At 42.6% G+C, this 24532-nt stretch overlaps 2 protein-coding genes across 2 annotated transcripts in view; one reads left to right on the top strand and one right to left on the bottom strand.

The window, feature by feature from the left end:
* L2HGDH (L-2-hydroxyglutarate dehydrogenase) overlaps nt 1-4750 on the bottom strand; it is a 158666-nt gene extending 153916 nt beyond the window's left edge. The window contains exon 1 of the mRNA XM_085626998.1: nt 4171-4750. Within this exon, the coding sequence (XP_085483124.1) occupies nt 4171-4274 (104 nt within the window). The 5' untranslated portion in view covers nt 4275-4750. The remainder of the gene's footprint in view (nt 1-4170) is intronic.
* Nucleotides 4751-4995: 245 nt separating this feature from the next.
* The window catches only part of DMAC2L (distal membrane arm assembly component 2 like), a 159242-nt gene continuing 139705 nt past the window's right edge, over nt 4996-24532 (top strand). The window contains exon 1 of the mRNA XM_085626999.1: nt 4996-5127. The gene's annotated coding sequence lies outside the window, so the exon portion shown is untranslated. The remainder of the gene's footprint in view (nt 5128-24532) is intronic.

The following is a 24532-nucleotide window of genomic DNA, read 5'->3' as shown; positions in this document are numbered from 1 at the left end:
GGTAGATAGCGCTATATAAAAGACTTCCTCCAGGAATTAAAATGCCATAAAAATGTTATCCAGCTAGTCCTCCGCGACTTCAATTCAGCGTTTGTCCCAAGTCCACAATCCTCATCTGCGAGCGGCACCCCTACCAGATACTTAAACTTGGCGTGTTCCAACCTATCCCTTGATCTAGTCACACTAAGGTCTGTCAGTTTACTGTATTCTGCACTTAACCAATTAATGGGAAAAAAGAGGTTATGGCAACATCTAGGGAAGCAGATCTACAAACTATGTTACTAAAGGAACACTATAAAACGCATCCTTCCTTCAAATTGAATTCCACGTCTACAATACTATCTGAAAGAACCACTAAACAGGGCATGTAGGAGAAGCCTCTTGGGCTCAATATTTCTGTCTCTTCCAATAAATGATCTTTGACCGAACTTGAGGAACGGGCCCACTATACCTACAAAGTGCAGATTTTGCAGTTATAAGAAAGCAACTTTTACCCATGTATTTATCAGCTGTCCAGAATTGGGCCTGCTCGACGTACCCTTTTGAAACCTGTGTTCTATCACATGGATGCTACACCTGCAAGGAGGCCTATAACTTTCCCTTAATTCTACCAACATTACGTTCCAGCCCGCTATGGGAAATCTTTTAACTCAATGTGTAAAATTCATTAAAGCCTGGGAGACATCTTAAAACTCAGTATTTAAGGCTATTTATCCTGGAGATTGCTAAATGGCTAAAGTTCCCTTACCGAGCAGAGTAGTACTGACTGAACCGTCTCAGAATGTTGGTGGTAACTAGGCTAAGCTTTTGCTTATCATTCCGCTGTTATATGAACATTAACAGCTAGACAATTTGCAAATGATTGTGTATAGTGAATTCCGTTCTAAGTCCAAGGGACTTCACACAAAGTGAGAAAGAAACTTGGGAGGCACCGCAGCAGCAGCTAAGTGAATCGATAACTTGGTCCTAACTTATTGTTTCTTGGTTTACACTGGGACATTTTGAATGGATACATGATAGCTGTAATTTTAATTTAGAATTATTTTCACTTGATTTTATGTACTGGTGTTTTGAAAATGTGTGCATTACAATCATATACAATAAATTATACAATACAAATCTATCCACAGAGACCTCAAGTCTCACTAACTCTGAATGAGAATATCACATTTGGAGGTTAGGTTGAGCTAACACGAACAGCAGGCAAACTATCATTTCTGATGGGAAGGACAAGACTCGGACCTCTAAATTCATTGCTATTCAGAAGCAACACAACCTCTGTGGAAGCCCTCCTACAGACTCCATTTTTTTAAAATTTGTTTGCAGTTTATATTGCACAAACTCGGCCTCAGAGCATTGGAGCGTTTTGCATGAACAAAGGTTTACATTACACAAGCCCAGATGTTTTTTGTTTTTTTGGTAAAGCAGTGGAGATTAAGTCATTTGTCCAGAAACACAAAATGTTGAGCATATATCAGAACCTGGTTTCCGAGTTGCTAAGTCTGCAGTGGCTCTGGCCGTAAGGCCATAGCCAGTGCTTTAAATGGACAAAAATAAGTGCAGGTACTCATCAAAAGGAGGGAAGACTGGGGGTGGAGTTTGGGGCGGGCATAAGGGCGGTGCTAAAGGCGGAACAAGGGGCGAGGCTACGTTTTTGACCTTTTCAGCTTTTTATGCATGAAACCTGCATGCATTGTTAGAATACCAGATGTATCCCTCCATTGGTTTTTTACACTAATAACAATTTATATTGCACTTACCAATCAGTGTTTATTACTACCCAAAGTAACCCTTTTTCAGCAACTTTAAACAATTCAGTAAGATTCTATATGCATGCCTTGTTGTTGAATGCAGATCCTTGCTGCAGCGGCACAATTACCCACCACAGTTATTCATTTTATTGCTACTCATGGTGTACCAATCTTACTTACTTAAGAGAAAGGCCCCGGCTTCCTGTTTCTTATGATTAGTGAATGTCCTAAGCTGCAAAAATGCGAGCAACTCATCAGACACTCTTTTCATTCTCGGCACTAGTGTGTGTTTCTGTCTAAAATGGAAACCAGAGGTGCTTTCCAAGGGACAAGTAAGCAGCATATTCTCTCTCTCGCTGCTTGTGGAATGTTGACCCAGAGACACTGGCGAAATTGCTGCTGCTGGCTCAACCTTTCAATATTCCATTTTATGTGGTTTAAAGGAAGTGGTGGACAGAGTAAACATGTTGCATATGTGATATCAGATGATTAAAGGTATCTACTGGGTTATCTGAATACACTCTGTGTAATTAAAATATACACCATTATCTTTAACACAGCACACATGATGAAAAAAACATCTCCGTCAGATAATTTGAATTGCATTAAAATCGTTTGTTGACATTACTTTGCAGTATTTAGGGCAAGCCCAGGTATGTTAATTTAGATAATAACTTATATTATATGCTTCATATACCTAATATAGTAAATGTTGAATGTATTCTTGCATTTTGAACTGTCGATGAAATACATATTTTAAAAAAGCAACAGACATTTACATCACATTACCAATGGCTAGAGGGTCTATCTGAATCGAAGTATGACTACTGACATGAAGTCCCAGTCAGGAGATAGGGCTTATTACAAATTACATTTGTTTTCTGTGCTTGTACCAAAATAACTTGTATCAAGGACCACCTGGGGGGGGCACAAAATAGGAGAAAAGATTATGTTTTCCTGCTTTTGGTGTCCAATACATTACAACCATGAGTGCAACTTACACGCATGTACCTAGTCATGAATTACATTTATAGGCTTTTGATAAAAATACAGCTGTATACTTCCTTGTGGCATGTAAGCCCAGATGGTTTAGAGCTAGCTAGCTGCAAACGTCTCTGTTGATATCTCATTTTCCACTGGCTTCTCTTCCGTTCAAGGTCGAGTTTGATAATGAGATCCCATATTATTTACACATGCAAATAGGCAATTTAGTTGTGGACCGATTGTTACAGATAGTGAAAGCAATTGCAAACTTTTTGTTCTTTCCAGGCATATTGAAAATACCCACCGCAGGCAACAGTATTTTTTTTATGGAAAAAATGCTTGTATGCGTTTTGTAGATGCACACTATCAAGTATTTGACTTTTACATAGTGCTCAACATCTTGTCTTGTGATAAATTTACTGGTGAATTTGTGTTAAAAAGTCTAATGGTGGCAGTTTACATATAGCAATGTCTGCTAAAGGAGCTTCATTGAAGCTCTGTGTTGCAGTGAACAATGCCTTTCACACCCTCGCCCATTAGGTTTTACAGCCTCCTGTCTGCGCCTGCTGTGTAAGAACAAAGGATAAACTAACCTCCGTGAAGCCACACCTCTGCTCTAATGCCTTCCAGAGTAAAACATGCAGATCTGTGTACTCAGTAAACAACCCATTTCACTGGAATGGGAGGCCATGCTGCATGAGCTTGAATCACTTGACTCATTACCCCCAGGGGGTACCCCAACCTCATAACACAGAGTCCATGCGTGACTCTTTCATAGTAGGTTTCAGGACTTAGACCCGTACATTGTACTCCATGCTCACTACAGATCCCCCAGTACGGCACTGCTGGCATCCCCCATTAGATTACAATAGACACCGTAGACACCGACTGACCAGGAGCAGGGGGGGTGGGTTAGGGAGGGCGGGGACTTGGTTGAACCTGTTTATTTTTATGATAAATGGAAATATTACTACTTTGTGATGTACATTCATCTGCCATGACTGCAATGATTTGATATTTACATTGTCTACTGAGACCATTTATTCTTCGTTTCCTGTTCAATAATAAGGAGACAATATGGCAGCCTCACTAAACGTATATGTTGTATCCATTATAAGTAAAAAAAAAAAGACTGTCTATTTGTAATTTTCATTGCATCGGCTATGATATGAAGATCATTAATAAAGTATGTTTAAAAAAATATATATTTCAGACTTGTTGAGCTGTGCCTGCACTCAAAAACTGATAAAAGATTGAATTCAAGTATACCTCAATTAGGCAGCAATGTCAGCGACTGTCACTAAAACCAAAAAAATACACGGCACTCCATATTCCGTACATAAGGACAATAATAGATACATATCCACGGCGATCACTTAGACAAGGGCAGACTGAGTTCTCGGAGAGCTAGCCCAATCGGACCCCGGCGTCTCACCTGTGCTGTTCCCGTCTGGCGCCGACAGGTGGGACAGCAGTCGGTGTCACCGGCGAGCAGAGAGCACAAGCCCCTCGGATCAAGTCACGCCGGACTCTCAGCATAGCAGGGAAGGCTCCTTCCTTTAGTTCAGACACGCTAGAGTGACTGCTGCCCCTGCCCTTCGCCTATTCAGAATGGGTGACAGCGGAGAAGACTTCACTGAGGAGCTCCGCCCCCTCAATTCAAGTAAACATTGCAGCCGTCTTCAATTAACTTTATACATAGTTTTGCAGTTTTATATAGCGCGAACTTGAGTCAAAGTATTGGAGTGCTTTACATGTGGACCAGATACATAACACAAAGATGCATCCTGCTTCTTTAAGACACGGGTAGATTAAGTGATTTGCCCGGAATCACAGAAAGTTGAGTAGACGCCGAGACTCCAACCGGGTTCCCACGTTCCAAAGTCGGCCAAACGTCTCCTAAAGGCCCCCGCTCGTACGTAAACGTTAGGTAACCAGGATCCGCTCTAGGGTTGCTGAAAGGGGCTTTAGCCACTCTTACTATGCGACTACTCGCACTGAAATGCACACACTCCAAGATGTCCGCTAACAATGCCTTAAATCTCTAGGTAGTTGCACATTTACCGTTCTAGTTCAAGTAGTTTATTAAAAAAAAATACCATTGCAAACCACCAATCATCATTTATCTTGCCCATTAGACGGTTACATAACATCATAAACACCCTCACAGAGGTAACGCCCAGGCCAGGCGCACAATTTCCTGGTCTTTTAGCTCTCCATAATAAAGTTTTGGTGGCAGAGTCCGGTCCACCAACATAGATAGGCTTTGAGCCTGACTTTATTATGGCGTCCGCACTTTTGTTCAAGTGTTGATAGTGTTAAAGACATAAACGAGGGACTGCGGTAGTAAAAGAAAGCAGCTGAGGGTGACCCTGCTGTCGCAGCAAGAAAGGTACATCCTATACTTGTTTTTTTCCCCACCCTCCGGGTGTGCTCCACTTCCTTTAGCTTGATTCTAACAGTGCTTCTGTTTGCTGTATCGTTCATCGCTGTTACTGCTAATTTAAATTCGTTGAAACATACACAGGTGCCAAGATTTTAATGTTTTCATGTGTGACATTTTCAATCTTTAGAGTGTATGTGTGCGACATTTCTATGCCTTAAGTGTGACACTTTAAATGACACTTTATCATGAGTAGAACAAAACAGAAAGCTGTTGGAAATATCAAACAGCTACGCCTGTATTTTCGCTCTTTGCATTCTGGCGATTTTAAACCCATTCTTTTACTTGCAATGGCAAATGTCCTGAGTGGACTTTTATGCTTCAAACAAGCTAGTCAGTAGTCCCTTGTGCGGACCTGTCCTCAGTGTAAAATTACCTGTGAATGGGCAGCATTTGTTTAAATGAAAGAATGGGAAGAAAGCGCAGTGTAATTTACGTCTTTGTGCAAATGCACAACTCCCCTTCACCAAACTAATACCACTGCATGTCAAGTGCACAACCCTGCTTTATCAAACAATCATGACAGAGAGTAACTGGAGCCCGCATTTTGTTTCTTCGGAACAACACACATCACAGAAACTCCATCCCTCGTCAAATAAAAATTTCGAAGGCCAGCACTTACAAAGTGCTTGCCCTTTAATTAATTGTTTTCAGATAGCTGAGTCCACTTAGTTCAATAGAAACCAAGACTACAGCCCCCAAAATACACAGTGCTGGAAAAGTGGAATTCTCCTGACCCGAAGAAACACAGGAGCCTAAAATAAAATATACATTTTAGGTGCACGAGCTGTGATCCATAACAAATATCACACACATCGGAAATGTGCACCACAACAGCTATCCCCAACTAAGATTGAAGAAAGAGCAGTGCAGACTGCTACAAAATTATAAATAGGGTTCCCGGTTTTATGGGATTTTTTTTTTTTTTTTATTAACATTTCTGTCTGTATTTATCCATATTTATTTTTTGGCTTTTTTCTGTATTTATCCATATTTATTTTGTGTTTTGCGGATAAATTAAGTTGTAAAGCTGTACATTTCCATATTTATTTAACCGATAGAAGCTCACTTATACTTTGATGTCTGTCATGTTTTAGCTATTTAAGTTGCCAAATATCACATAACAATATACCCACTGGTAAATTATAGCATTATACAACAAATGCATGTTGACACATGCCTTTGTTTAAAGAAATTTCATCCTGTGTTTTTTAATTTCCCATGCTGTCTATCTGCTCAGCTGTTGGACTATGAGTCATGAAAGACAGCACAGAGAGTCACTTAAAAGAAGCCCAATTTTCTGTATTTATCCACCTTTAAAAATCAATGCAGACAGAAAACACATATTTTCTGTCTGCATCTACCTGTAAAAATCATTAAAAACGGAAAACTGAGAGTCTTAATTATAAACAACTGAGTTTATCCTCAATACAAACCTTTCAGTAAATTGTGTCACACGGGGTAGATGTGTTGGTGGTTATCTCTGCTTATTCTACAAGCATTGACTGTCTTACCTGTAAAGAAAAGTGCCAAAGATAAAACAGAAATTGCGTCTGTGATAGGAAGTTGCTGGGACTTAAAGGGTCAGATTTACAGGGCCTGCTCACGCTGACCGTGCCGCTACTTGAAAACTATTATTGTTTTGGACACTATTCTAAATCCATTGATTTTAGGATACTACCAAGATGCTTTGAATGGGGTTCTTCGCAAGAAGAGTAGCAGCGTTCTGATTAAATCTTGGGCAACATTTCACATTGGCGTCGGACATTGGGAGTAAGGTGCCGAACTGAAAAAATAAGTACAGCAAAGACAAAGTGCATTCTTTCACGGTGCAACAGGAGAACTGTTTAAGGAAAATTAATTTTGTGAATAAGCTTCTTATGGGCTCATTCTTGTGTTTTTCTCCAGCTGCACTTAACGTCAAGGGTTACTGGAGCCTCCTGTAAATCAAGTTTCTATTTAAATTAACAAGGCCACAATTTTACTTTTAACAGAAGATATTTCAGTCCAGGTCGGTGTTGCACACCATCCTTGGTAGAAGATCTGTAGTGTTTGGTGATGCAGTACCATACTTACCAACATTTGAAAAAAAAAGTCCAGGATCACTTTGCAGCACAGCTATCAATTACTCACTTGAAAATTTACCACACACAAAGCTCTATCTACTCCATCCATCCTACATAATTAGCATAATTTAACTCTGGATCCTTAAAATACTGTCACTTGCATTATAAAATAAGCATTGTACTATTAAAGTTCATACATACATACATACAGTCAAGGCCCATAACACCACCTTCCCAAATGGACAAAACTATCAACCTCAAACAGCACAGTGACAGACATCACTTACTAACTCTCACAGGACCAGCAGATGGCGCCCAGTGTAACAATCTTTTTTGTTGACCCATGACCTCGTTCTCCACGGCTTCCCCCACAACCGCTGGCTAACAGTGCCCCTCATCTCTCCACAGTCTCTCTGTCACAAATATTTAATTTGTTATTATAGCTCTGCTCTTACCAGTACAGGGTGTCAGAGCACTTAACATCACAGGCACATTGCAGAGAGACAATGAATCATACATGTGTAAATCAGTCTAGGAAATGTTAAATAAAACAATGAGGATTACAAGGTGTAGGGGTCACGTGTCATGGATACGAGGAGGCAGTATATTTTAAGGATGTTTGGTATATAGAAGTAAAAACTCAAGTTTAAAACGTTCCACAGTGGTTGGGGTTAGCTTTACTAATAACAATTCATTTGTACCCAAACTAACTCCTTTTAGCAACATTAAGTTCTGTAATATGCATGATACACAATCTTTGCAGCTACAGGTGAGTCAAAACTTGCACTAGTCTAGACAAAACAACGATCTCTCTCCAGCAAGAACATTAAACAACATGATCTCTTTGACTTACCAACCGAATCACTGACAGTGCTGAGAAAATACCTCCTCCTGCTTGGCCTGGTCGCTGTAGCTCAGCTGCAGTCTGTGGAGTCACTACTGCATCGCATGTAATCTGCAGCTGAGCTGTAGACTGAAGTCAGGGTGAAGAGGGCATAGCGTGGGGCACGCTGTCTTCAGTGTCATACACTGTGGTTTAGACACTCGACACAGCCGAGCCCCCGGTGACCACCCAAAAGCAGGGCAAGGCAGCACGTGTCGAGTAGGTCCTGTATGACACTCCTTGTCCTTTCATTTAGTTCCGTCAGCAGCAATTCTTGGTGGCATGTGCTGTCTGCGGCAGGAATTTGAAGTAAAAAAATATGATCATGTTTGTGCTGACCGGAGCCTTTTAGTCACTGTCACTTCACAAATGAGGTGACTGCTGAACTTCTTTCATGGGCATTAACACTGCACTTGCCGCCTGGCAGCAGCCAGTAACCCCAGTTGTGGTGGGCAGCAGGCCTTACCGCCGAACGCACATGCATACTACTAATGCAGACCAATAGTGCCAGGTAGGCAGGTAGCCTGTGCTGCATAATGCAACCAGCTGATTCTACAATTAAAAGAGGTAATCTACTCAGCTTTTTTAAGAAGCTGATATGCGTGGCAAATCATTTTACTTGCGGTAATGCGGTACAGTGACATAAAATGCGTTACTAACGCTAGATATATCGCACTTGGCAAGGCTGGAAGTGCAATTGCCGGGACTGTCGTGGGTTAGTGAATTACCCGGGGCAGTCTCCAACTTGACAGGACTGTCCCGGCAAAAACGGGACAGTTGGCAGCTATGCTCTTGTGTAGCACAAACTGGGTATAGAGTGGCTTTTAGATGGCTGGGTTAGTTGAGGTGGTTGGTAGGCAGGGACGGACTAACTGTAGCGGGCACCGGATGTTTCCTCGGTGGGCCAGAAAGGTGGGGGCCGGTTCTGGACAGATGGGGGTTGTTTTTGGTACAGGGGCCGGTTTTGCAGCAGTGCAATATCGGCCGTGTACCAAAAGCAGCAGCAGCCGCTCCCATCAGCACCACACAGCCCCCATGTGGCCGGTCCAACTTAATTGCCAGGGCCGGTTTGTGTTCCCGGTCCGGCCCTGTTGGAAGGTGTTTATAGAGCGCAGTTGTGAGCTCTGGAGTTGAGGCTGAAGACAGTGTGAGTTTCTCACAGACCATGCCAGTGGGTTATAATTATGTTAAGGCTACTTACTTTCCAATCCTAGGCCTCTTTCTTGATCGCACAAAATTACTTGTCACACATGGCTAACTGTAAGTACCATTTTGCCTCAGAGTGTGTGAAGGATACGTATGCAGCTGCTGGAATACTGACAGCTCGAAAAGAAAATGTGTTTACAGGTGAGAAGGGTGTGGGTGGAAAGAGACCCGTTCTCTGCTTTATGTATCCTGCAACAGACACACACACATACAGTGCAGTGGAACATACTTTCGTGCAGCTCAGTCTCTTGAGGGGTTGCAAGTGTTGCAATTCAGTGTCGCCTTGATGGCGGCATGATTTAACCAAGTAAAGATAGTGTTCCCCAACAGAGAGAACTATCTTCTACATCACACAGTCCTCCTTGTTGGTGGAGCAAGTCTGCTCACAAGCCTTCTGCTGGTGTGGTCTCAGGGTCTTCTGTAGCTCAGTCTCCCTGCAGGGGATAAGGGTCTATTGCACACCACTCTTTCCCTTCCAGGTGTTCATAGGATCTCTCTCGACTTTTAGGTGACACGCGGCCTGCGGCAGCTCAGTCGTACCGGGTGCTCCTGTGTCAACCATTAGAACACTTTGGCCAGGGGGGTTGTCCCTTTTAAGAAGGGTGTGAATGAGGCCTAAATACATCTCAGCAGGCGCGGGGGCAGTAGGTTCACACTACGCATGCCCCTAGAAAGTACCCTTTTATTGCGGACATGCTTAAAACTGATTGCTACATCTCTCTACAAAACAGGACTAGGAGCGTGCCTATTGAATAACCATAGAAAAAGGACTTAGATGGCGAAGACCAATTAAATCACTAGAATGATAATTTGGTGAGAGAACGTGCAAGCTGAGAGCAGCATACCGTTGGTCACCCTCACTGTTGTATATTACATATTCACAGTGTACTTAATTGGACTCATAGTTTGTTTGCTTTCTAAACTCTTACTAACATGATAGTCTTATTGTTAACTCATTTTAGAATCTTCAGCTTGTATATAAATGATGTCATATAATCTTGGCCTCAGATGAGCCACTTATTTTGGCTGTTGAGCCACGCTTGCCTGTTAACACGCCTTTGCTGTTTGACTAGTTGATAACTTACATGTTCGTGACTTTCTTTTCTCACAACAATATAGCGACGATTTTAAATTGGAATTGTTCATTTTTGTGAAAAACAAGAAAGCAGAGAACAAAGGCTTGCAGCAGTGAAGAACAAGCATTGAAAATGCATTAGGTCTCGCCCTCGTTAAAGTTAAAGCAATTCTGTTTGTAATTAGGTGGCTTTTTAGCTTTGGTTTTATTAGTGTTTTTCAAACTTTCATATACATAACATGCATATGTATGCATATATGTATGCAAGCATCTATATTTGTATTTATATAGATATGCAGATGTGTGTGGATATATATATGTTTATATATGTATGTGTGTGTGTGTGTATATATATATATATTACCTACTGGCGGTCGCCAGTAGAAAGTTATAGTTAGGACCGTGTTTCCATAGGAAATCCGAAAATTCAATTTGAATAACTTTGGCGCCGGTTGACGAATCCTCGCGAAATTTTCAAAACTAATGGGGCGCTCCGCTCAGCTCCTACCCTGAAAGTCTCGGGGTGATTCCGAACGGCTGAACAGAATTACTTGAAATTTGGCAGAGAGGTAGTCCTCAGGTCAGGGAAGTGCCTTTTGCATATATGGTGTCCATCTGTTCAGTATTTTCTGAGAAAATTGCAGTTAAAGCACATAAATATCTATAGCCGCACACCGTGCGCGCACCGTGCGTGCACCCTAACGTGCGCGAGCGTAATTCTGATTGGTGGTTACATGTCAGTCAACGTTCGAATCGGTCGAAATCAGGAAGTGTCGGCCGCCATTTTGTTTGTTGTGGGTGCGAGAGTGAAAAATAGAGGTGGCGAACGTGAAAAGGGGGCAGGGTAGAGAGTTCCTGACCCCCTAGCCTTTGTCAGGGGGTCCCTAAAGGACCCCGAAGGGTGAAAAAACATTTTATTTAAAAAAAAAAAAAAAATCGCGGGGTGCGCGCACGGTGAAAAACCTTAAAAAAAAAAGAAAAAAACATACATAACTTAGCATTTAAAAACCGTACAAATTCACTTAAAAAACCATAGGTTTCACTCACGTTATAGTTAGGAATTAGCATTTAAAAAACCTTGCAAATTCACTTAAAAGACCATAGGTTTCACACATGTTATCTGACCTAACTATAACGGGGGAATTGCATTGGTTTTTCACGAGTGAAATGTCCACCTAACTATAACATGTGTGAAACCTATGGCTTTTTAAGTGAATATATATATAGACACATACATATATATAAATGCATATGTGTATATATATATTTTAATGAGAGGTGGAGGAGGATCCCACATGGGATGCGGTGCAGCGACCTACAAGGACCACAATTCCTAGCACTAGCGACACGCCCATTGGGGCGGATATATGAGGACTTGTAAGGATGACCGCGCACTGTTCTCAATCACCCCGAGAACACCTGTGGGCAAGGGCGCCAGCCCGAAACGCGTAAGGTGAAGTGAAGAGCTCTGAATGTTTCCTGTACCTTGTGCCACAACCTCCAATAAAGAAGTGCAAACTCGTCGTGAGTGCTTCCTCGAGCAAGGGCAAACCTTTTCTTTCAATATATATATATATATATATATATATATATATATATATATATATATATATATTCACTGAAAAAACCATAGGTTTCACACATGTTATAGTTAGCGGAAATTTTACTGATAAAAAACCAGTGAAATTCCCCCGTTATAGTTAGTGCAGGCAACTATAACTCACGCGACCGCAATCCTCTGCTGATGCTAATACTGTATTTAGACACTTATTTGCCCATGTCTTCTTCCATACATTTTTAGCTATACATATATTACAAATATTTTTTTTTCATAAAGACACATATGTCATCAGCAGAAGATTGCGGTCGCTTGAGTTATAGTTGCCTGCACTAACTATAACGGGGGAATTTCACTGGTTTTTTATCAGTAAAATTTCCGCTAACTATAACATGTGTGAAACCTATGGTTTTTTCAGTGAATTTGCAAGGTTTTTTAAATGCTAATTCCTAACTATAACGTGTGTGAAACCTATGGTTTTTTCAGTGAATTTGTACGTTTTTTTAAATGCTAAGTTACTTTACGCCATTCGTGGCGTGCGCGCCCACTTAACGCAGTTCGTTCCGTGCGCGCACGGTGCGCTTCGCGCACCGTGCGCGCACAGTAAGCACACGGTGCGCTTCGCGCACCGCGCGCCCACTTTACGCAGTTAGTGCCGTGCACGCACGGTGGGCACGCGGTGCGCTACACGCACCAAGTGCCCACGTTACGCAAGATGGGCCATGTACGCATGATGCGCTTTGCGCACCGTGCGCACATGGAGGACATATGATGCACTTCGTTTTGAAAGGTAATATTTTAATTTTTCGTAATTTTTATAAGCCATGCACAAATGGTGCCCTTCGGGCACCATTTGCACACGGGGTGGAGAGAGTGTGGATAATTTTTTCTTTTATTATTTTTGTTTAAAATATTGTGGTTTTTCACATCTCTAGTAAGCCCTGCACATTTGGTGGCCTGCGGCCACCAAAAGCACAGGGGGTGGGTAGAGTGTGGATAGTGTTTTTTTTATTACATTTCTTACCGTACGGTAAGCGTAATCGGCGAAATTAACGAAAAAAAAAAAATTCAATTTTTGGCCTTGGGGGGGGGTCTTTGGGGACTCCCTCATCATGGCTATGTGTGTGGGAGCTGTCTAAACAGCCCCATTACATGTTTAGTGGTTTTATTTAACAACCTAACTCTCAGTGCGAGAGAGAAAATGGCGGCCGCCGCTTCCTGGTTTCGGCCGATTCGAATGTTTACTAAGATCTAAGAGCCAATCAGAATCGCGCTCGCGCACGCCACCGTACGCGTACGGTAAGCTTACGGTAAGCGTACCGTAAGCTGGCTCAGATATATATATTGATTTAAAGGCTATTTTCTCAAAATCTACTGAACAGATTTACACCAAACCTACAAAAGGCACTTCCTTGACCTGAGGACTACCTCTCTGCCAAATTTCTAGTAATTCTGTTCAGCCGTTCGGGCTGTAGCCCTGTCTAAAGGTCCTATGGAAAAATGCATGGGAAAAACGCGTTTTGGGACCCCCCTTTTATCTCAGCCCCCGCTTGACGAATCCCCCCGAGACTTTCAGGGTAGGAGCGGAGCGTAGCGCCCCACCTATTTTGAGAAATTCGCGAGGATTCGTCGACCGGCGCCAAAGTTATTCCAAATAGAATGTTGCGGTTTTCCTATGGAAAAGGGGTCCTAACTATAACTACCTACTGGCGACCGCCAGTAGGTAATATATATGTGCGGGTAGAGAGAGAGGTAGAGAGGGAGGTGTAGAGAGGTAGAGAGTGAGTAGTAGAGAGTACAGTGAGTAGTAGAGAGTAAAGAGTGAGTAGTAGAGAGTAGTAGAGAGAGAGTAGTAGAGAGTGTAGTAGAGTAAAGAGTGAGTAGTAGAAAGTAGTAGAGTGTGAGTAGTAGTGTAGTAGAGTGAGTAGTAGAGAGTGAGTAGAGTGAGTAGTAGTGAGTAGAGAGTAGTAGTGAGTGAGTAGTAGAGAGTAGTAGAGTAGTAAAGAGTGAGTAGTAGAGTGAGTAGTAGAGAGTAGGGAGTGAGTAGTAGAGCGTGAGTAGTAGAGAGTAGTAGTGAGTGAGTAGTAGAGTAGTAAAGAGTGAGTAGTAGACTGAGTAGTAGAGAGTAGGAGTGAGTAGTAGAGCGTGAGTAGTAGAGCGTGAGTAGTAGAGAGTGAGTAGTAGAGAGTAGTAGTGAGTGAGTAGTAGAGAGTAGTAGAGTAGTAAAGAGTGAGTAGTAGAGTGAGTAGTAGAGAGTAGGGAGTGAGTAGTAGAGCGTGAGTAGTAGAGAGTAGTAGTGAGTGAGTAGTAGAGTAGTAAAGAGTGAGTAGTAGACTGAGTAGTAGAGAGTAGGAGTGAGTAGTAGAGCGTGAGTAGTAGAGCAAGTAGTAGAGTAGTAGAGAGTGAGTAGTAGAGAGTAGTATAGAGTAGTAGAGAGTGAGTAGTAGAGAGTAGTATAGATTAGTAGACAGTAAGTAGTATAGAGTAGTAGAGAGAGAGTAGTAGAGAGAGAGTAGTAAGTAGTAGAGAGTAATAGAGAGTAGTAGAGAGTGAGTAGTAGAGAGAGTAGTAGAGTGAGTAGTAGGGAGTGAGTAGTACAGAGTAGAGAGTAGTAGAGAGTAGTAGAGAGTGAGTAGTAGAGAGAGTAATAGTGAGTAGAGTAGAGAGTAGTAGAGAGTGAGTAGAGTGAGTAGTAGAGAGTAGTATAGAGTAGTAGAGAGCAGCGGCGTCACTATGGGGGTGCGGGGGGTGCGGGCCCCACCGTGTGACACCCTCATATGGGGTGACACCCAGCAGGGCGCAGGGGGAGGCGAAGGCAGTGCGGAGCGAGGTTGCCTGCCTCTGATCACCGAGTTGTGGGCCCATCTTTTGAGCTGTCGGGAGGCCTGCGAAGACGACTTTCAGGCACAGCAGCTCTGTGTACAAGCTGAGGCCTCTCGCCTGCTAGCACGGCATGTCTTCTCTTACTGAAGACAGTGGCTGCAGTTCGGGATTCTCACTCTCTTTCCTCTTCTTTCTTTTATTTGCTCCCCTGTGAAAAGGATCCAAAAAAGAAAAACACTTTTGCTGGAAAATCAATGTCGTATTTTTCTGACATTTAATTCCAAAGTGCAGCATCGGGAATACAAGTTTTAAAATATGCAAAATACATAACTAAATAAAGTAAGACAGAGTAGTAGCAAACTGGCCAGATTGATTTTATTCACACCCAAACACATTAACGCCACTTTTACAGAGTTTGCCAGTGAAGCGCTATTTTTGTTGTCTTGGCCTTGTTTTCCCAGGGCTTGGAACTAGTGCACCAATCCTGGAGGTACTGCAATGTGAGGATTGAAAAACAAAATTTGTACTGCTGCTCTGCATCTAGGGATGTTGTCTTTTTTTACCATACTGCTTACGTTTTGTAAGGATATAAGCAATGGTCATTGAAATGGGTCCATTCAGGGCCCTGTTGTCATGTCCTTAACTTTTCAGGCAAAAGCACTCACTGATTTCTGAACAGTGAGTGTAAAAGCGTTAAGGTAAGCATGTTGTTGCTGCTTACATTTCACATGGTTTGCAAAATTTTGCATTCCCTATGCTTGTTTGCTTTTTCCAGGATGCTGTCACTTTTTACTTGTAGGCCACATATTGCTCTTGCCCAGTGCGTAATTTATATTGAGCCGCATCCAGGTGTTTATAGCTGGCAACAATTGGGTTGTAGTTGAAGGCAGTCTGAGTTTTTCTCAGTGGGGCAGTATGGTATTCAGTGGGGGAGAGGATGTGGCACTATGGCCAGAGCTGCTGAATTTGGAACTGGGGAACCAGGTTCAGCCTTAATAACAAGTCCACCAGACCACTCTCCTGAGAGAGCACTATCTCATGCTAGACCTTAGAAGGCTTCTCAAGACATTAGAATCCCTGGTGTTGTAGCACCAGCAGGTGCACCCTAGCATGACAAGTGTAGGTTAACCTTCAAGGCTTGTCCACCACTATTCATACTGAAGTTCACCTCCAGTCTTGCGGGCAGGCCTATGAAGCAGCACACCCTAGAACAACAGTGACCCTGTCACTGAGATCACAGGACCCTTGAGAAGGGCCAGCTCTAGGGTGGTGCAACCGGTGTGACCGCACCAGGTGCTGACTTTAGGTGGAGGCATCATTTCTGCAAGTCTATTATGGTTTTAAAAGCGCTTGCTGCCTCCTTCCTGGCCTCCAGCAATTTTCGGTAACAATAAAAATGTCATGATGACTCTGGTGATTAATGTTCTTCCTAGAGAGAGATCGGAATTTTGTCTAATGGAAGATTTGACTCATGGAAAGGTAGCGCAGAGGGTTAATGTACCTGCTGCAAAGAACATGTACCATGCAGATCACAAAGTGCACATAATGTAAATAGGCCAGTGGGCTACTGCTTCTGTCAGAGAGATCCTTTTGTTACTTGCAGTTTATAAGTTAAAATCCTAACATAGAACAGTGAGCTATTAACTGTCATCTACTCCGCAGCAACACAATTCACATTTTTTATTAACTTATGATACGTGTGAGCTACAAACAATTTATTAGTTGAAATGGTCAGATCATGCTGCAGATCTTGCATTATGAGGCAAATATGGCAGAGCCATTATTATTTAGAAAACATTTGCAAACTAGGATTTTTAGCCATTCATGTTTGAACTGCTGTTGTGGAAAAGGGAGAAGTGCTGATGACAAACTCCATGGCTCGGAGACAAGTGGCTTGTGCTTTTTATCGTATTTGGGGACATTCTGTGATTAGAAGTATATCCCACTTTGTGAATACATTTTACAGTCAATAACTCATTATAACCTTAAATAATCATGTGTATCCATTGGTTGATAAAACTGGGCAGTGAAACCAAACAAATACAAAAAATTGGGATGTTTGCGCATTCTGGTCACACCTCTGGCTCCGCCCACTGATCCAATCCTTGGGTTATTCCCGCTCTCTGATTCTCCGACCACAGTTCCCCTACTTTTTTCCCCCCACTTCGACCAATGATATATCGTGTTGCTGGATAGTGGGAACACCACACCAGTACAAAGTACCATACCTATGATATTATAAATTCCAATAAACTGTTGACTAGCAGGTAGCCCACTGTACAACCTGATCAATGAGTAATTATCACACTGTTGTTAACAGGCACATTTTGTAAATATAGGACCTACATTTACAAACGTTACTAAGGATTCTGTATGGCCCCGTTATTTGCCAACTGTGTCTACTGGCGGACTCAGGGCGGAGGAGGTCCATGCGGTAAGTCGTAAGGGGGTGACACCATGAGTTACCCGCACCGGGTGACACCAACCCTAGTGACGTCACTGGTAGAGAGTAAGTAGTAGAGAGTGAGTAGTAAAGAGAGAGTAGTAGAGAGTGAGTAATAGAGAGTCTAGGCCCGTCTGAGGTCCCCGCGCTCTGTTACTTGCTGAACTGCACACTCCCGAATGCAAACAAGCTGCGAAGACCCACATCAAAGAACGGGCTTGGTTGGAAATATTGGGCAGTCATCTTCTTTAACCAAAACAGAGACTGGAATGCTAACACTTTAGTGATTTTTTTTTTTGGGGGGGGGGAGGGTGGTAGGGCTTGAGGGGAGGAAGAGGATTGTTTGAAAAAAGCAAGCTGTAGGTGACAACACAGCGGGCAAATAGTGAACGAGGACATCATGGCGAGATGAAAGGGCCGAGCAAATTGTGAACGAGGACATCATGGCGAGATGAAAGGGCCGATATAGCAAAATCAGCTGCAGTGTGGGCGGGGAAACCAAAAGCTGCTCAAACGTGGACGAAACGCAGAGCCATGAAACCAGCAGAGGCTGATGAATTTTGAAATACAATTTTACATTTACCTTTTATAATCCTTGCACTACAAACGGAATTGTCTCTTGACATTTATGTAGTAGGTGTGATTATCTGTCCCAGTGGTTGAACTCACAAGGATGCAAGGTAAAGTCTGTCCCGCTAGGATTATTAACCTGGGATCTGCAGGAGACCGATCTGTGTGGTATGAGCTCAACCCCCAGCACTGTCCTACAGTGTGTGGAATCCTTTGTGTGTGAGGAGCACATTCCACGGGCAATGGTATGTGGCTTCTGCCTGCCATCAACGCTCTAACCTCTTGCACCAAATACAAATCGCTGTTAGCAGCAGTTGTGGACATCTAGAGGCGTCTACAGATCCAGCAGGGAAGACAAATGCAAGCTTTCATCGCACATAGAACATGCATAGTTAAGGAGTAAGTGACACGTAGGTTAGAGAAAGATCCCTGGAGGGGTATCTTGACTTACTAAGATGAATGCACAGGTGGTGAGTATGTATGTGAAGGTGCAAGTTCTGAGACCACCCTCACCTAGGTCATTCTCTGTCTCAGCATCCTGAAAGTCCTGCCGCTGTCACTCGGAGACCATCTGTTTGTGCTATTTGATTTTCCACATGTTGAGAAGCAGCCATTCACTTGTAGGTCATTGCTTTTTTAAACCCGGCCAACCACAGCCTGTGACCATGCTGTAGACGGGCACACAGGTGCCAACCTCTTAGAAGAGGTTATGGACGCGCGCCTTAGGTGCTGTGCAGTCCCAGCCTCGGTGCTGCACCTGTTTTATTTTTTGCTCCCAACCCTACGAATTGCCGGCCCTGGTGACAAGAGGAGAGAGTGACGTCACTGCCGGGTTCCCTGGTCAGGCGGCACATCCTTTGCAGCGGATGAAAGCTGCAGACGCAGCAGAGCCGCGCAGATCCGTGTGAGAGTATCACATAGTGACAAGACTGCGGAGAGAAACTACTGATCCGGGAAGAAGGAGCGAGAGCCCACACTTTGACCCGCAGCAGCAGAGGGCACGGCGTGACAGGACTGGAGGGGAGGGGAGGGGAGGCTGCTGGGGGTAGAGGAAAGACAGAGCTGTGCGGGACTGCAGGGTGGAGGGAGTAAGAGGGGGCTGGGCTGTCAGAGGGTAGAGAGGCAGTATATATTGTTACTAATGGGAAGTGGCGAGGACCAGGAGGCCAGGCCTGAGGAGGTGGAGCCTGCCAGGCCGTGGACCCTAGACCAGCCTGGATTGAGGCAAGCAAGCTGAGTGGGGCGTAATGCGCACGATAGAGGAGACAGGTCACTCTGATGGGGGTTCGGAAGAGCTGGTGTGCAGGCAGGAGTTCTTGGGATTCAGGACTGCTGTGTTTTATCTCCTACACCGGGCAGCAGCAAGCGCGCACTGCTTGATACACAAACATGCAAATGGAGTTGTGAGAGGGCTAGTACCCTGGCATCAGGAGTCTATGGCTGCTGAGAGCTGTGTGTGGGACAGAGAGACATGTAAGGGGGACAGACATTGCCTTCACCACTCACAAAGTGTTGCAGCTGAAGAGAGCTGTGCGATGTGACCACTAAAATATCACATTGGGAGATTCCCTCTGAGATGTGCACAGTTTACATTACGCCCCCTAAACCAACCCCACATCCCATCCCTGTCGCAGGATCGCGCCGGAGTTTGTCTTTATGGGGCCATGTGTTTGAAACACATGGCCCCATAAAGATAAGAAAACGTTTGCGACGGGAGGAAAGCAGGCGAGGCCGTCCAAGTGGGCCGTCTGAAAAAACCAAAGGGAGGCAACATGGAAACCTCTTTTCCAATGGCTGGTCACCGTTTAGCATAAAAGGTGACGCCAGCCAATGGAAAAGAGGGGCGGGGCTTAAAGCCCTTTACTGAAGCTACTCAAAAACATTAAATCTCGCCGAGCAAGCTGCGCATGTGCGCAGCCATGCTAGCCGAGCCCTAAAAAAGGAGCCGGTGTAGGTTACACACCAAGAATTAAAGACGACTGTAGTAGCGGGTTAGCGAAGAAGGAAAGGAGTTGGAGAACGACGGTGACAGCAACAGCGGTCTTTTATTATTTCTTTTAAGTTTAAGAGAATAATAGGACCCACAGCACAGCAAGCACTGTATACAAGGGAGGTCAGGCTAACAATGGCTGCCTTCTTGTCACACAGTTCCAAAATGGAATAGGAAGCGTAATAACAGAATATAGAGCTTAAAGGGAAACAAACTTAATAAGAATAAATAAATAATAATGTGCAAGAGTTCATGTAATAAAAATGACAATACTATATCATCTCCCTCCCCACAAAAATTAAGTAAGAACAAAGTCATCAAAACGTGCATGTGATCTTGAAATCCTCTTTGTAGGCAATACCTGTGAAAAACGTGGGGAGGAAAAATCAATGCATGTATGAGGAACATTTAAGTCACAGGTACAAGATGGATTATTAGAATCAGGCACAAAGTGATGAGAATTCATATGAGGCTGAAAATGTCTGGGTTGCATCTTGGGAGACTCAAAAAGGCTAGAATCACTTTCAACACATGGTACCAACGTCTTATTATAAATTTCAGCCTGTACGTCAGAATTAGGCACCCTGCGCTTATTCCCCCACCCTCTTCCCTGCAATAAAACAGCACTCTTTCCTGTCTTATCAATCTTACACGGAACAGTGAACATGGATTCTCCTTTTTTTTTTTTTTTAACTCTTGTAGGTTTTTTAACAAGGACCCACGAACCTACAGCAAAATCCCTTTCACTAATGTCTTTAACATCGTCAAAATACTGTTTTTGTTTTTTCCTGTGCCAAACATACTTTGTTAAGCCTAGGAGAAGCAGAAGTAACTTCTTTGTTAGTGAGATCGGATTGCAGTTCTTGCCAAGATGGTAAAAGCTTGGATCTACATTTTATCCCCCTAAGCAATTCAAAGAGAGTAGAACCAGTGGTAGAATGTGGAGATGCATTATATGCACTAACTTTTTCTTTGATATAATTTAACATCTATACCAGAAGAAAGAGCTGTCTGAACGCCTTCTTTCAGAAATCAGTTATCCCTCTTCACCAGTCCATTAGTTGAAGGACTATATAATGCAACTTGAATGTGTTTAACATCACAATCAGTGAGAATTCTTTTCATGGATGTTGAAACAAAATGGGTGCTATTATCAGTTACCAGTTCTTTGGGAGTACCCTCCAACGGAAAAACATAGTTCAGGAAACTTATAACAGTTTGAGTAGTAGCTGATTCAACAAATGATAAGTAAATCCATTTAGGATAGTAATCTACAAGTACTAATAAAAACTTACAGCAGGTGGGTAAGGGAATGAAAGGAACAGCAAAATCTAACGCAACCTTCATCCAAGGGTTCTTGGGTAAAGGAACTGGATGAAGGGGACTTTGAGTGGTTTTCCAATGCTTGTCGGAAACGAGACATTGAGGATACACTGCTACAAAAGAGGAAAACCTGTGCATTCATGGAGGGCCACCAGTAATTCTCTCCTAACTTCTTACAGGTAGCAGTAATGTCCAAATGTCCCTCATGTGCAATATGAATAAGATTGTGTCTTAGAGATGAAGGTGGGATAAAACGACCATTTCTGGTACAGAGGTCATTTTCAACAGATAGCCCAGAGGCTACTTGGGCAAATGGCTTCAACTCGTTAGGTAAATTACGAAACGGGGGCCACCCTTTTGTGATGCACTCGAAAACATTTTTTGAGAATAGTATCAAGAGCAGTGGCATTTACCCAATCATTCTCTGAAATGACCCCATTAGATGAGGATGCTGCATCAATAGCTGCTACCACACATTCATAATCATCTTCAGTGTCATCAGTAGAAGGTAAAGGTAACCTGGAAAGGCAGTCTGCTCAGAATGTTTTACCACCTTGTATGTTTTTGATGGGGAAGTCATACTCTTGCAGTTTGGATAATAAACAAACAAGTCGAGCAGATGCTTTTCCTAAACTATCACCTCGTAACAGATAAACCAGGGGTTTGTGATCAGTGAAAATAACAAAATAACTGCCCCAAAGATATGTCTTAAACTTTTGGACGGCCCACAGAGGGACTAAGGCTTCTCTTTCTATAGTGCTGTATCTTGTTTCTGCAACAGATAAACTTTTAGAAGCGAAAGCCACAGTAAATTCTTTGTTGCAAACTTTTTGTCCAAACACTGCTCCAATACCTTTCAAGCTGGCATCCACGGTAACCAAGCATTCGTGACCAGGAATGAAAGGGCTCAAGGCGGGAGCTTTGACTACAAGTTCTTTGATTTTAGTAAAAGCACTGTTGATTTCTTCAGTCCAAAGTTAGAGCCATTTTTGAGTAAACCTCTCAAGGGCTGAATGTTGGAGGCATAATCAGGTACAAAGTGGGCATAATACTCGCATGGGCCCAAGAACGATCTCAAAGCATCCTTATCAGAATGTGGAGGTGCTTGTATAATAGCTTCCACGTTACAGAACTTGTATCTAATACCATCTGGTGTTATGGTGTGACCTAGGTAATCAATGTGTTCAACAAAAAATGTAAATTTTCCTGGTTGAATGGTAATCCCTCTACTAGTCAAAATATTAAAGACATCATGCAAGGTTGCTGAATGTTATTCTTTAGTTTCACTGAAGACCAAGATATCGTCTTGGAGTGCCTGGACATGACTGACATCCTTAAACAAAATATCCATCACTTTTTGAAAAACACTGGCCGCTGAAGCCAGGCTAAAAGGTAGCCTTAAATACTTATAAGCTCCAAAGGAAGTTACAAACGTAGTGAGCTCTTGGGATTCAGTAATTAAGGCTATCTGATGATATGCAGAGTGTAAATCAATGTTGGAAAAGGATTTTGCCTCACCAGTTTTGGCAAGCATTTCTTGAATCTGTGGAAGAGGGTGACAATCCACAATGATGTTGCGGTTTAAAGACCTCTAATCCACATAAAGACAAAGGTCACCACTTTTCTTCTTAGCTAGAACAATGGGAGAGACCCACTCAGAAGAGTCACTTTGCGCAATTATACCATCCTTGGTTAAGTTCTATAACAGATTCTTTAATTCCGATCGGACATTAATGGGAACCGGTCTAACTTTGTGAGTGACCGGTAATGAGTTCTTTTTCAAATAATAGTGTGTTTAAAACCATTTATTGTTCCAACTCAGTGGTTGAAAACACAGGAAAATGTTGACTTGAGAGTGGAAAGAAGATCTTTTTCTTCGAGATTCGAATTAACAGTATTGTTGATGGAAAGAAGGGGTATGTCTCCTAAAACAATGGGATTCTTACGGCCAGGTTTCAAATGGATGCCTAACTTGGCCAAGTCTTTCCAACCAACCAAATCTCTACCTTTTACAGCCACATACATCTTTGTAGAGGTGCTTCTACCTAGAATTTGTAAGGAAGCATAAAAAGAACCCAAACGGTCTATATCTTTCTCTCCGAAAGCTTTGGGAGAGATGTCAGGATTTTGTAATTTAAGAGACTTGGACCATAATGAGAAAAAGGAGGTGTCAGCTAAAATAGTAACAGGGGCCCCTGAGTCGGCCATGATCTCCAGAGACTTTCCGTCAATGACTGCTTGACATAAGGGACGTTCTGTTTCAATAGAGTCATAATGTTCTTCAATAGTGAGGACAATGTTAGAACATTTGTGCGAACAATCATGAACATCGGAAATGTCTCTAGGGGTGTCAGAGGAAGATTGTATATCTAGATTGTGAATTCTGACATTTTCACCAGTACGCTGGGACCTACAAACTGCTTGAAAATTGCCTATTTTCTCGCACTTCAAACATTTTTTACCCATAGCAGGACAGGAGGGATTGTTGCCAATGTGGGTTTTAGAGCTGAAACCGTAACAAACTAGGCATTTATTCCTATCTCTGCCCCTCCTGATAGCGGAAATGGTACTCCCCTCTGAAGTGTCAGTAACGTAAGACACTGGCGAATGTCCTTCTTGACTGGACATAGCTTGAGTTGAAATAATAGAGCGCTCAATGCTTTTCCCAATGTCAAATACCTATGAAAGTGAAGGATTTCTACATGTGACAAGTCTTTCCTACATTTCTTTTTAAAAACAGTTCAAAACAAACTGGTCTCTAATGCATGTTTCTACACAATTTTGGAATTCACAAGTTGAGGCTAGTACATGCAATGCAGCTATGTATTCTTCAACAGAATAATCGCTAGCTTGCTTGCGTTTAAAAAAAAAACAGTCTTTCTAGAAGCACGTTAGGTTCTTCCAAAAAGTGTTTTTAAGCCTTTCCTTGGCTTCAACATAGACATTCCAAACACAGTCACCTTCTGTTGATGGAAGAGGAGGTAATGTATCAAAAGTATTCTGTGTAGGAGTGTAATTCAACCCATTTATGCCCATTAAGTAATTTTCAAAAATATGAATCCATTGTTTCCACTTAATTACTGGTTTCCCAGGTTTCTGTAAGAATGGTGGTGGATGAATTGATTTGTCTGATGAGGCCATAAGTAATAAGCAGATAAATTATACTGAAAATTTGATGCCCGATAATTAAAGAGATTAGTTATATACAATAATAGAACAGTATATATGCTGTAATGAAATAGAGAAATATGATGAAAGAGAAAGAGAAAAAAAAATGGGAATGCAAATGAAGTTCACACGTAAGATAGTCTCCAAGTAGAGCTCATAAGGGCTTAAAAAGCCAGGGTTCCTGGAGCTGGAAAAGTTCAGGAAACCAAGGAAGTGACGTAGCAGAAGTAGCTGCTGGAGCGACATCCC

This window comes from Triturus cristatus, chromosome 9, assembly GCF_964204655.1.
Source record: "Triturus cristatus chromosome 9, aTriCri1.1, whole genome shotgun sequence".
NCBI classification, from domain to species: domain Eukaryota; kingdom Metazoa; phylum Chordata; class Amphibia; order Caudata; family Salamandridae; genus Triturus; species Triturus cristatus.
Note: the sequence above shows the minus strand (reverse complement) of the source record. Positions and strands in the feature narration are given on the sequence as shown.